This window comes from Protobothrops mucrosquamatus, unplaced genomic scaffold (genome assembly GCF_001527695.2).
Source record: "Protobothrops mucrosquamatus isolate PMUCROS unplaced genomic scaffold, P.Mucros_1.0 scaffold83, whole genome shotgun sequence".
Taxonomy (NCBI): domain Eukaryota; kingdom Metazoa; phylum Chordata; class Lepidosauria; order Squamata; family Viperidae; genus Protobothrops; species Protobothrops mucrosquamatus.
Window position 1 is genome coordinate 1,285,084 of NW_015386460.1, and position 13,929 is coordinate 1,299,012.

At 40.9% G+C, this 13,929-nt stretch overlaps 1 protein-coding gene across 1 annotated transcript in view; it reads right to left on the reverse strand.

The window, feature by feature from the left end:
* The window catches only part of OSBPL10 (oxysterol binding protein like 10), a 71,066-nt gene that overhangs the window by 37,063 nt on the left and 20,074 nt on the right, over window positions 1-13,929 (reverse strand). Inside the window, exons 2-3 of the mRNA XM_029283430.1 lie at window positions 11,272-11,447; window positions 10,634-10,713 (exon numbers count right to left, since the gene is read on the reverse strand). Coding sequence (XP_029139263.1) covers window positions 10,634-10,713; window positions 11,272-11,447 — 256 coding nt within the window. The remainder of the gene's footprint in view (window positions 1-10,633; window positions 10,714-11,271; window positions 11,448-13,929) is intronic.

Below are 13,929 nucleotides of genomic sequence, written 5' to 3' on the forward strand. Positions count from 1 at the left end.
CGCCGCTGGAAACATGCCGCATTAGCTGGCACCGCAGGGGGTGGTCCCATGGCAACGCTAACAGTCCGGGCCGTGCGCCACCGGTGTCTCCGGTCCCGAGCGCGAGCCGCAGGAAATATCCGGGCCCAAGTTGTCCGCTGCAAGGACACCCCGCCCACGGCAGCGCCGCCAAACCGCTTTCTATGCCGCTGGCGTCCCCCGGCTGGAGCCGTGAAAGCCGGTCCAGCAGAACCGGGCCGCGGAGGCCAAGCCTTGCTTACCAGCAACACTGGAGCTTCTCACGTCGACTGGTAGGTTTTCCGTGCCACTCCGCTCGGACCGCCGGCTTCTTGCTACTGGGCTGTCTCCCTCCAGAACTGTTTCCCCCCCTCCCGTCTATGTCGACCCCATGGCGAACAGCGTCCCACAAACCAAAGTTGAACCAATCAATTCAAACTTCTTTTGTGAGAAGTTTAAATTGATTGACTCAACTTTTTTAGTCCTATTTTTTGGGGGGGGCACTGCACGTGGCTGGGAGCAAGAGCCGCATGCGGCTCCGGAGCCACGTGTTGACTTTTAGCGATTGCATAGATTCCCCCCCCCAAAAAAAGAACTACGGCACTCACTTTCCTTAGTTGACCCGAGTATAAGCCGAGGGGGGCATTTTTCAGCCCCAAAACTGGGCTGAAAACCTCGGCTTATACTCGAGTATATACGGTAAATTAGATCACAAAAAATCAATGGCCACCAGCTAGCTCAAAGGAGTTTTAGGTAAAGGAGTGCATCTAACACTCCCTTCACTGCCCTTTCAATTGTATGACCTGCCAGCTGACATTTCTAAGACTAACTTCCAAGAAAGAGCTTAAAGCAAGGATTAGGCTTTTCTTTTTAATAAAGAAAAAAAAATATCTATCCCAGTTATTTTCATCTATAGAACCAATTAACTGTTAAGAAATATGGTAATTCTTTCTAGAAAGACAATAGGATGCTGAAGTGTAAAGATACTAAGACAATCTTAGACCAAAAAGCTATGGTCCTTGCACTATATAAGAATTTTATAACCATAGGCATGCATGTATATATAATGCAAATGAATCAAGTGAAGTAGAATGTACATTTATTTATTAAATAAATTTCTATACTCCCACAATAAAAAAGGCTCCCCGCAGCTTAAATAAAATATTTTTAAAAAATTTAAATCATTCACAGAATAAACTTTGCAATAAAAATTAAAAAACATGATCAAACATATGAATTAAAGATCGCATTATAAAAATGAAGGGTCTTTAAAGCAATTCTGCTGGATAGTTTCCAAAACATCCCAAAGAAAAGAGTTAGTCTGATCACTACCAGAAATCTTATAGCTTTAACACCCTAAAACAAGGGTCCCCAACCTGTGGGCTGCGGCCCAGTAGTGGGCTGCGGCCTACTGGCCACCAGGCTGCAAGGACAGGTTGGCCAGTGTGTGCGCATGTGCGTGCACACCCTCTCACTTGCACTAGCACTGTGGCCACAGGGTGCAAAAATAGGATGCTGCACCATGGGGCGCAAAAACGGGCTGCCACTACACCTCGGGGTGCAAAAACAGGCCACTGCCATGCCTCGGGTCATGAAAATGGGCCATTGCCATGCCTTGGGGTGCAAAAACGGGCTACCACTGTGCCACGGGTTGCAAAAACGGCCACTGCTACACCACGGGGCGCAGAAACAAGGTGCTTTGCCATGCAAGAATGGGGCAGGGCTAGCAAGTATCACACGGGTGCTAGCCCCACCCAGTTTGCAGTGCACATTAGCCCCGCCCTGTTTGCAATGCACGCAAACCCTGCTGTTTGCGGCGCATGTGCACTCGCGACCCCGTATGCACATGCATGCAAGCATGGATATAAAATGCTTCCCCTCCCTTTTCCTCCGGCCCAACTGACAAAGGTTGGTGACCTCTGCCCTAAACCTCCCATAAATGTGAGTTTATAATAGTTTAACTTAACTAGTCAGTTCAGAAATGGCTGGAGTAGATGGTTCAGAAGATATCTAGGCATCAAGGCATACCTGAAGGACCGCCTCTTTCCCAGAATCTCTATCTGTCCAATTCGGTCTAGCAGATCAGACATGCTGCAGATCCTGTCAGCCAAGAAGTGTTGGCTGGACCTTTTCTATAATAGTCCCGTACTCTGTGGAATTTCCTCCCCTAGGACAGTGATGGCGAACATTTTAGAGACTGAGTGCCCAAAAACTGGTCCCGCCCCCACTCCACCCCCTGCCCCGCCCCCACCCCACCTACCGCAGGGCCACTCACCGCCTCCAGGGCCTGTTGCAGATTGCCTAGGCAGCCCAGCAGCGCTATGGCGGTCACGCCCTCTGCCGCACCCTGAAGTATCAACTGTGCACGATGGGGTGTGAGGGCAGAGTCTTGTCTATGCTGCCTGGCTGCCATGTCCTTGGCTGCGCTGCTCCGCGTGGGCCACGCTCAGGGGCGACTCTCCTTCGGGGGGCTGCTGGAGAGGAAGGGGTCACGGGAGAGGTGAGGCTGGGGCAACGGCATGTGTGCCCACAGAGAGGGCTCTGAGTGCCGCCTCTGGCACCTGTGCCATAGGTTCACCATCACTGCCCTAGGAGATTAGAATGTCCCTAACCCAGTTAGGCTTTCAAGAGGCTCTAAAAACCAGGCTGTGTTCCCAAGCCTGGGGCACTGCATGGTCAAGGACCCTGTTTCCTGGCTTTATTGTTAACTGGCCAAGTAACTCAGCTGCTGTGTTTGTTGATTTTGGATGTTTTTGTTGTTTTTATTATTTTAACCGAGTATATTTTTTGAACTATAAGCCACCAAGTGTCATTGATTGAGATGGATGGCTATAGAAAGATAGATAGATGATAGACAGACAGACAGTCAGTCAGTAGGTTAAAACCAATTCCTTAAATTGCACACATAAATCAATCAGCAGCCAGAGTCTACAAAACATATGCTATATGATTCCAATATTCAGAATCAGAAAGTATGTTGGCTGCTGCATTTTGGATTAATTATAATTTCCAGCTAGTCTTTAGCCCCAAGTATAGTGCATATCAGGAGGTCAACTGGTTGATGATAAAGGTATAAGTTATTGTAGCCAGATCCATCTGTCCTAGGTAGGATTACAAATAATTTGCTAATCAAAGCTGTTTTTAGGCCCCTGTGGCCATTGCTTACTGTTTCAACAATAGACATGATTTAGAAGGATTCCCAAGTTATGAACAAGTTCCCTGATGAAAAATGCTTGCCTGTCAAGGAACAACTCTGGCGGTGACCGATGCCCACTATATCAACACCCATTCCAATTCACGACAGTTCAGTTTTCAGCTAGACTCTGGCAACCTCCAAGTGCTAGGTAAGAATATAACAGCATCCCCCTTGTGGCCTGGGGCATTATTGGATATCACCAGTGTACTGATGACCTCTCCCAGTGATTCCATATAGATGTTAAAGATCAGGAAAGAGAGGAATGATCCATAGAGCATCTCATACATTGGGGCCATTGAGCCAGCCTCTGATTACCCACCATCCACTGAAAAATGAGTGAAATTATGGCAAAACAACACTCAATATGCAGATAATCCTATAAGATATTACTTTAACGATATCAAAAGCTGATGAAAGGTCCAATAAGAGCTGGGGGAAAGATAAGGGTGCATTAGCCCGATCCAAATCTTGAAAAAGATTATCTAAGAGAATGACCAATATATTGTATCCATACTGAATGCAGGATACTTCCTTTATAGTGTTGTGGAACTGATCTACTACCACCAACTCAACAACCTTTCCATTAATGAGCAGATTGGAGACAGGCCATTAATTCACCAATACTACTGGATTTAAGAATGGTTCTTTTGGGAGGGAGACTCTGGAACTCCCCCTCTAATAGTGAGATGATGACAAATTCCCCATCCAAATGGCCATCACTCCACCCATTTCCTGAACAAGCAAGGAAAGCAGAGATCCAAATGACTAAGTAAAATTGTGACAGCACCTTTCCTTTCTTCCTCAATGGTCACAGATCAAGATAATAGAATAAGCAATTGCTTGTCACTGCTTTCAGAATAGGACTTTGCCAAGTCCAACTCTCAGCAAAATGCTGCACAAGCTGGTCACAGCAACTTGGCAGAACATCACATGGTTACCTTTTCTATAAGGAAGTTTGCTACCCTAAAGACAGCAACTCATTGATGGAATAAAGGAGGAGAAATAAGAACGTCTCTCTTCACTTTTCATCACAATAGAGGCCCAAATATAAGATATACCAGTGCTCAGCTGGATTTGCTTTGAGTTTTCCTCTACTGATGCTCCAGATTTCCATTTCTGGTATTCTGTTTCCTGGATGGCCTCAGTGAAGCAAAGCAACCCCCAAGATCAGCAATGAGAAAGAAGTTGCTCAGAGAATATCTGAAACCCAGCTCATCTCCTAATACTAGATACTCACCAACAATTAAATAAAACTGCCTGTCAAAGAGCTGAGAAAATATTCAAGAACCCCCTGAAAACCAATTAGGTGAATTAGGTATTGGTCCTACTGCCCCATGGAGGCTACTAGTCAAAATCAGACCTAAGAGGATCTAACCAGTGGTAGGATTCAGCCGGTTCACACCGGTTCAGTAGAACCAGTAGCTAAATTTTGCTGCATTCGGAGAACTGGCTGGCTTCCAGAAGTCCAGTCTAGGCCTCGGAGGCCTGGAGGAATCCTCCCAGGCCTAGAACGGTCCACCAGAAGTGTGTGAATACCACATCCCGAAAGTCTGTTCTAAGCCTCAGGGGCCTTCCAGGCCTAGAACAGCCCGCCAGATGTGCATGGATGCCACTTACGGAAGTCCATTCTAGGCCTCGGAGTCCCAGGCCTGCATCGAATAAGACAGTGGTGGCGAATCTATGGCATGCGTGCCAGAGGCAGCACTCAGAGCCCTCTCTATGGGCATGCGCACCATCGCCCCAGCCCTGCCTCCCCCCACGGCCCCAGCAGCAGCAGCCCCCCCAGAGGAGAGTCGCCCCTGGGTGTGGAGCAGTGCAGCCAAGCACATGGCAGCTGGGCAGCAGGGACAAGACTCCACCCTCGCGCCCCCTCACACGCAGATGATGCGGGACACGGGTGGACGGAGTAGCCACCATGGCACTGCAAGGCTGCCTGAGCGATCTGCGGCGGGCCATGGAGATGGTGGGTGGCCCAGCAGGTGGGGCGGGGGTGGGGTGGAGCGGGCTGGGTGGAGCGATGGGGTGGGGGGCCGGGCCGGTTTTTGGGCACTCGGTCCCTAAAAGGTTCGCCATCACTGATATAAATAGTCTTCGACTTATGACAACAATTGAGTTCAAAATTTCTGTTGCTAAGCAAGGCAGTTAAGTGAGTTATGCCTCATTTTACGGCCTTTTTTGCCACAGCTGTTTAAGCAAATCACTGCAGTTGTTAAGCAAATTTGGTCATCCCATTGACTTTGTTTGTTGGAAGCCAACTAGGAAGATTACAAATAGTGATCACATGACACCTAAACAATGCAACTGTCATAAATACATGTCAATTGCCAAGCACACGAATTTTGATCACATGACTTTGGAGATGTTGCAATGGTCATAAGGGTGAAAAATGGTCGTGTCACTTTTTTTCAGTGTTATTGTAACTGGTTGTAAGTCAAAGATTATCTCAAGCTTGAATATCCAATTGAACCATCTGTTGCAAAGTACAACAAACCTTATATTTCTGAAATATGACTTGAAAACCTGTCTTAGGATCCTTCAAGCTGCATCAAAGAAGTACTCTCTATCCCTGCAAAGAAACTGGTACAATCTTTCATATTTACCAAAAATCCATATGTTTATTTTAAGTAGATAGTTTCATAGCCTGAATATAAATAATTGAACTCCTTTAATAAATCATGTTACATTTGTTATAGCTAGGCCCTCTTTCCTGTAGAAAATATTAAGACATCAATATACGCAACTAAGTTCATAAATATCTTTTTTCCATATCTATTTCTCTAGGAATTTGAATGGAAAGCATTTTTCCATGTTCACTGAGAAGGCCAGACAACAATAATTAGTTTTAACATCAGGATAAACAAAACACAGAGTCTAAACACTCTGTGGATGTTGCATAGATATATTTTAACCTTCAAGCTACATGTTCTATTTAAAGGTGTTTCTTTGGCTATCATGAAACTTCAGATTAAAAACCAAGCCCCACTACTAAATAAAAATAAGATACTGATAGGAAGAAATTACTGTAAACAGAAATATTAACAAGCAACCTACTGGCATAGCATATTTTCTGCAAACTTAAAAAGACAGTATAGAGGAAGGGAAGAATTAATTTACATGGACTCCTTCTGTTCATGCCATGGTGGTACTGCTCTTTGAAAAAGATAATTGTTGGAGACCTGGGTTGATGATTAATCCTATCAATTTTGGGGATCAAGCTAAAAGCCTGTAACCCAAACATACTTTCTAGGGAAAGCTAAAAATGTCAGCTTGGCCATAAAACATTGAAGAGGACTGAAGAATGATAAGCTGGAAGAAGACTGCAGGAGATGAGCTCTTGGAAACCCAAAGAAAGCAAGTCCCTAAAAAGAAACTTTGTTTATGGAATGCCCCTTTGTTCTTGCATAACCTCATTATCCATCTAGTTCTGCCTCATTATCATAGAGATATCCTAATTGGCTCACAAACCTCAATAGACAAATCATATATTACTGCTGTTTATATCCCCCCCCAAATTTGCTACTGTATCCAATCTCATATATATTTAAATTTGCATAAATCTGTAAGAATGGGTTATAGCTCCTCCCCTCTTTAGGGTCCACCACTGTCCATAAACCAATCTGTGCTTCAGTTTAATGTGTACTGATACCTCATTCAGATACAAGTACACACAAGTGGTAGATAGTATGGATTGCCTGCATACAGGCTGCATTCACATATTAACAAAAGTTTTAACATCCAGCATTTGTTATATCTGGCTCTGTGGCTAGTTAACTCATGAAGTGATACAAACCTATGAAAGCCGATTTCATGTAATGCTAAATCAAAACAAATAAACCACATCATGGCTTGGCCAGTTATTTTAAGGGATTGCCCAATACATTAGAGTAGTCAACATCACCCGATATCATTCATTTTGCCACACATTTAATTGTAACGAAGGGAAGCATCAGACACAAATATCCTATCTCATTACGTGCCTCATTCTAAAGAGTTATTGTGGATTTGCATGTGTCACAAAAAGTTCTATTAAATAGAAACAAAAGATCCTTTTTATAAATGCAAATCAAAATATGGTATGATAGCACCCTTAATGAGTTTTTATTGATGACTTCCCATGAGAAATTGGAGGGCTCTGGATGATTATTATACCCCAATGCTTATTAGCAAAGAGCAACAGGATTTCAACAATGCAATTATTTAACTGCTTTGAAATACTTGGTTCTAATTTTAGCCAACATTCAGTTCTTTTACTTGCTTCAAAGACCTACAGAGAAAATTCTGGGATGAAGGTGGTAGCTTGATCCCAGTTCTCAAAACAAATTTCACTATTTTGGATAATTCTAATTTTAAAAAGGCAGGGGGGGGGGGTTGGGAATACCTGGACAGAAAAAGAAAAAAAAATCAGATATGGAGAATTTTTAAAGGTTTTGAATAATTGCAAAGAAAATTTAGGCTGCCAAAAAGTCCTCAGATCCATTCCACTTAAAATGGTTGATTGATTTCTCAATGTGGATCTGACATATTGGCAGGCTCTGAAACTCTTCATACACTTGACTACACTTGACTACTTCAAGTGTACTTCATACACTTGACAAGATTTCACTGGAATCTCAATCTGAAACTCAGTTAATATAAAGAACTGAAGAGGAAGTGTAAAATTAATATTAATAATTAACAAGAATTTTTATATAAAAAATTGGAATATTTTATTTCATCTATCAGTATTTTTGTGATCTAAAGGATTTCAAATATCTTTGATCTTAAGATGAAATTAATCCATAAAAATCATTATTTGATGACCCAGATAACAACAACAACAGTAGTAGTAGTAGTAGTAGTAGTAGTAGTAGTAGTAGTAGTAGTAGTTGGAAGGGACCTTGGAAGGGACCCTATACTATTTCAGACAAATGGCTGTCCAATCTCTTCTTAAAGACTTCCAGTGTTGGAACATTCACCGCTTCTGGAGGCAGGTTGTTCCACTGATTAATTAACTGTCAGGAAGTTTCTCCTTAGTTCTAGGTTGCTGAACCGGTGGCAGCACCGCACAAGCCTGAGCGAGAAATGGCTGGAGCTGCAGGGCTGTCAGGGCTCAGCGGAAGCGCCAGGATCAGCGCCGTTTTCCAGCTGATCGGCGCTTCTTCGAGGCTGTCAGGGCTCAGTGGAAGCGCCAGGATCAGCATCAGGCTCCAGCTGGAGCTCGGCGCTGATCCTGGCGCTTCTGCTGAGCCCTGAAGAAGCACCAATCAGCTGGAATGTTGCAGCATCTCCAGGGTCTTGTGATTTACATTCAGATGCTTGGCAACTGATTCATATTTATGACGGTCACAGTGTCCCAGGGTCATGTGAAGTGACCAAAATCTGCTGCAACCACCCAGCAGACGGGGGGAATAAAAACCAAACACCCCCCACCCCACTCCTGCTGCCAATCCTCCACAGAAATGCTCACAACAATGAAAACCTCGGACAGGAGGAAGAGCGCCACCGGGCGGGCAGGCAGGTGTCTTACTCAGCTGTGACTTGGGGGGCACTTTTTTCAGTGCCATTGTAACTTCGAACAGTCACTAAGCAAACTGTTGTAAGTCGAGGACTACCTGTACTTTATCACTTTTTTCCTTTTTTTTTTTTTTTTTTTGGGTCATCAAGTTTTTGATACCTTGCTCGGTGACTGGTGGTACTTGGATGTTGCCATATCCTAAAAGTCGTACAATGGATGAAAAGGTTGAAAAGCCCTGCTTTAGTTGCATTCAGGGTTTGATTGTCTAAATTTTCAGTACATTGTACTTGTTGATCTTTAAAGTCCTCTGTCTTGGTATTAATTTCTTCCACTTCTGTTGTTTTTTGGATTGTAAGTTCTTTGGTTGCAATCAGGGTTTCACTTTGTAGGTTTAAGCTGGTGCCTTTGTCTTTCAGTCTAGATTTAATTATCTCAGTAGCTTCAAGAATTTTTTCAAGTATAAGTTTATAATTAGCTGAAATTTGTTGCTGGTCTTCCTCCATTTCTGACATAGTTATGTATGGTCCTTTAGTGAAGGCTATTTATTAAACAAGAGTCAGTAAGTATTCACCTCCACAGTTCCTAAAAACCAATTTCACCGCCCAGCTGTTCTCTCAGCTTTTTATCTCTTTTAGATAATACCAAGGCAGATCTGAGCTTTGAGCAGGTGTCTTTGTCAAGAATATTCACTTGCTGTACAAGCTTCACCACAAGATGTCCCCGATAGCATTTAAAGTCTTTTTCAAAACCCGGGCTAGGTTTTTATCCAATTTAAGTTCTTTTTCATCTTTTTTATGAGTAGATAAGGTAGCAGGTCCCCGTGAAAGTAGGAACTTTTTGGGTTCCCAAATATCAAGAAAATGCAAATCCAATTATTTAGTTGTTCTTTTCAAGGCTTTATTTCCCCTAGGTAGTCAGACGCTGCCATTTTAGAGGGTGGGAAGAAGATGTTCCCTTCCCTCTCTCCTCACAGGGGGAAGAAATTTCAAGAAGCTTTTTACAGGAAAATACTTGGGGTACAAAGAAGGTAAGATCTCACCCAGTTCCTCTGCGGTGCTTTCGAAGTGCTTGTGGTAATTTGGCTTCGGCTGGTAGCAGCTTAGTGATGGGCCATGTTAATGGCCGATCTTTTCCCCATCAGTTCGAAGAGCTGCCCCGGATCAAACGGGAGGGCTGCCCCGGATCAAACGGGAGGTCCTCTTCACGCTCGTCGCCCCTCCAGGGCAATTTTCGACACTTTTCAGGGTCCCCCGGCAGAAAACCGCACGTCCGCCACGTGCGGACGTGCGCCAGTACGTCCGCCAGTACCATGAAGAGAAGAAGGGGGGACATGATAGCAGTGTTCCAATATCTCAGGGGCTGCCACAAAAAAGAGGGAGTCAAGCTATTCTCCAAAGCTCCTGAAGGCAGGACAAGAAGCAATGGATAGAAACTAATCAAGGAGAGATGCAATCTAGAACTAAGGAGAAACTTCCTGACAGTTAGAACAATTAACCAGTGGAACAACCTGCCTCCAGAAGCAGTGAATGCTCCAACACTGGAAGTTTTTAAGAAGAGACTGGACAGCTATTTGTCCGAAATGGTGTAGGGTTTCCTGCCTGAACAGGGGGTTGGACTCGATGACCTCCAAGGTCCCTTCCAATTTTTTATTATTATTATTATTATTATTATTATTATTATTATTATTATTATTATTATTATTATTAAGCCTCCATTAAGCTCTTTGACTTCTAGCAACCTTATTTAATTAATTTATGTACAATTATGTCTACAATGATACAGGGATTACAAGAGAGTATACAGGGAGCATTACAGCATTTTTATTCTGTGGAAGTGAAACATTAATATTGAAACCCTGGAAATTTAACTATTTGATTGGGTTTTATTATTACTTCACTTCCCCTAACGTCATGGAACTAAGTTATTTCTCATCCAGTAATTTTTACCTTCACATTATTTTCTGTGTGGTACTTGGCACAAGATCGAAGTTGAGTTACCCAGTACTGTCTCTCCTTTGTATCACCAGCTAGAAATAAGCACACACAAAATAAACTGTAACATATTAAAGCATATTAAAAACAATTTGTTGCTTTGAAAACTTTCTGTTCTTAAATGCCCATGCTAAAATTAAGATATTCTGAGGAGTGAAAATTGATTTGTCTATCTTGCTTTTAAAACTAAGGTATATAAATTAATCCCAATATATCACAATACTTTCTTACAATTTAAATACATATTGATAGATCAAGAAGTCTATCTTTCTGTAAACAAACATGCCCCACAATATGAAATGTACAATTCAGGGAATTCTATAAAATATTCTCATAGTTGACTAATTTGCACTTAATTAAATCAACAAACTTTCAATACCTTTTTCAATCTTGAAAGATTTAATTCTAAATAAATTTTCTTACAATACAAATATAAATCTCATGCCAATGTACTAATTTGCATATGAACATTAATAGGGGAAATGCAGAGCCTTACTTTAATTTTATACAAATTAGCTAAAGTGTTTACCACAATTAACATAATTTGAAGATCATATTTTATTAAGGGAACTACACCCTAAAGAATACTATACCTCTCAGTTTATACATTTCTCCATTAGCAGAATAGACCACCAACATGTTTGGCGCTTCATCACTGAGAGAAACTATAGCCCCAGCTAAAGATAAGATTCCTCGAGGCTTCTGGTTTTTACTCTGCTCATTTACAAAGTACTGTAGAATTCCAGTCTCAAAGTCCAGTATAAAATACCTGTTAATTAAAGAAAATAAAGATACATAAATTACTTTTCTATGGAGAATTTATTTTGAAACTCAGAAAAATAAAAATCTAAAACTAATACATGTAAGAAGTGAAGCTATTCCATATATACTGTTGACAAATTAAAATTTGTCATTGTTCAGTAAGAAATTTAAGACTGAAAAATAAAATATTCTTGAAATATGTAGAAAAGGAGAAATTGAGGTTACTCACTGGAATGATTTAATATCTAAAAATACAAGGTATTGTCTTAAGATTAAAGTACTGTACAATTGATAGATGGTAGTCTCTATCCCTTGAGATTAAAGGGGCAAAAGACAGAAAATAAAATAAAACTCTAAACTGCAACCATCATAAATATGAACCAGTTGCCAAGCATTTGAATTTTGATCACGTGACCATGGGGGATGTTACAATGGTCATAAGTGTGAGAAACTTTCACTTTTTCAGTGCTGTAACTTTGAACGGTCACTAAATGAATTACTGTAAATTGAGGACTACCTGTATATATGACACCTTCGAGTTTCCAATGCACTTAATAACTGTGGTGAGAAAAGTTGTAAAATGGGGCAGTCACTTAAATGTTTCACTTAGCAACATAAATTTTGGGCTCAATTGTGTATCATAACTTGGGGACTACCTGTATTACACTGAGTTTACAATACTTTTTGATGGAGGCAAGTTTTCAGGAACTAAAATAGTTAATTGGCAACTTCAGCCAAGTCAGTCATTTTTGTACTGATGAAATCTGTCACACAAATGTAATGAAAATTCCATTATCACAAATGAGTTTACCTACTGCTTCAAACATTTTAATCTCTCAGAATTCCAATTCAAACAAACAATTGAATAGCTTGCAGCTGTTGCAAGTTAGTTTTCACTGAAATTAGCTGATTATAATTAACACACCTTGATTTTTATGAAGAAAAGGTATAACTAGTTTTAGTATGTGCTCTTTTTAAATTTTCACTTCTGTTTATACTATTTCAAAACCAAAATATTAAATACATTTTCAACTGGGAAAAGATTTTTGTTCTGCCTTTTTTTGGTGACTTTCTTCTCATTTTTACACATTTTCCTGATAATAAATTCAATGAATCAAACATGAGATATATTGAAATGTGACCTTAGCAACACAGCTTTATTATGAAAAATCAGCATTTTAACTTATGCCTTACTCAACAAATACAAGCCATAAGAGCAGATCTTGGCACAGCAAAACTGGAAATGATAATTGTATCCATTGTTAAAAAAATAATCTATATAAATAATCTATATAAATAAAAATGTAAATGTTCGTTTGTTCAAAATCTTAAATCTCCAAAAGTTCTTCACCGATTGCTTTCAAATTTTGACACAACGTTGCATTCGAATAAGCGCGTGTTTTTATATACCTATATTATATAGATGACACACCTGTGACAGGTAAAAACATGCTTTTTTTGAAAAACAGCGCCATCTGTTGGACGTAAAAGCAACACACGCTTTTACCAGACTGAGCCACAGCAACACGTGGCTGGGTACAGCTAGTATTAAATAAAAAATTAAATATCAAATTGAAAAACTGCCACTGCTTATAATAAAACACTTAACTTTTCTAAACCACAAATTAGGATTATATAAATGCATTTTTCTTCAACAAGTATAAGCATTACACCACTTATTGCTACTCAAAAAGATACACCAGAAATTAAATATTTTGATTTATTCTCATTTTGATGCCTTTATAAACACTAATCAAGTCCCAATGTTTTCCTCTTATGTTGCTGAGAGTTTCAGAGATCAGCAAATGGTAACATACCTACATATACATACATACTGTACAAAAATCACATCATAATTTTCACTCAGATGATAAGTATCAAAACACTTCCCCATCCAGGAAGTATTCATCTGCAAATATCCACATTCACACATTCTCAAAGGCCAGAGGAAAATAGTAGCTTGGTGAGGCATCTGACAAATACACAGCTCCCTTCTGTAAGGTCTTTCTACCCTTCCATCCTCAGTCCTGCCCCTAAATCCTCTGACGTTGCTCCAAGGCCCTGCTTCTACTACCTTTGGGCCTAGCTTTGCAGCACCTCTACCCTACAACCTCTGCAACTTCCAATTCCGCTCATAAACAAGAAATATGGCTCTGCCTGTACAAGTCATTAAAAATTTTCAACTCCATTTTCAATCCCCCAAAAGAATTGCAATCTATAGTTTGGGAACCCCTGCTCCAAACTATTCCAGTTTGCCTTCGGTCTATGTTTGAACCTGGTACAAATCATAGTAAGTCAAAACTTATTCATGGGATGCATTTGCATGTTTATTAAGGATTTGTTATGTATTGAACAAATTGGTTTGTCTATTTTAAGGACTAAGTTATTATGATTTGTTCTTGGTTTATACTACTGTAAAGCTTCCTTTTACCACTCGGTCTGCCCCACCCTATTAAGACAGAAATGATGTAAGCAGCTATTGCCTTCAA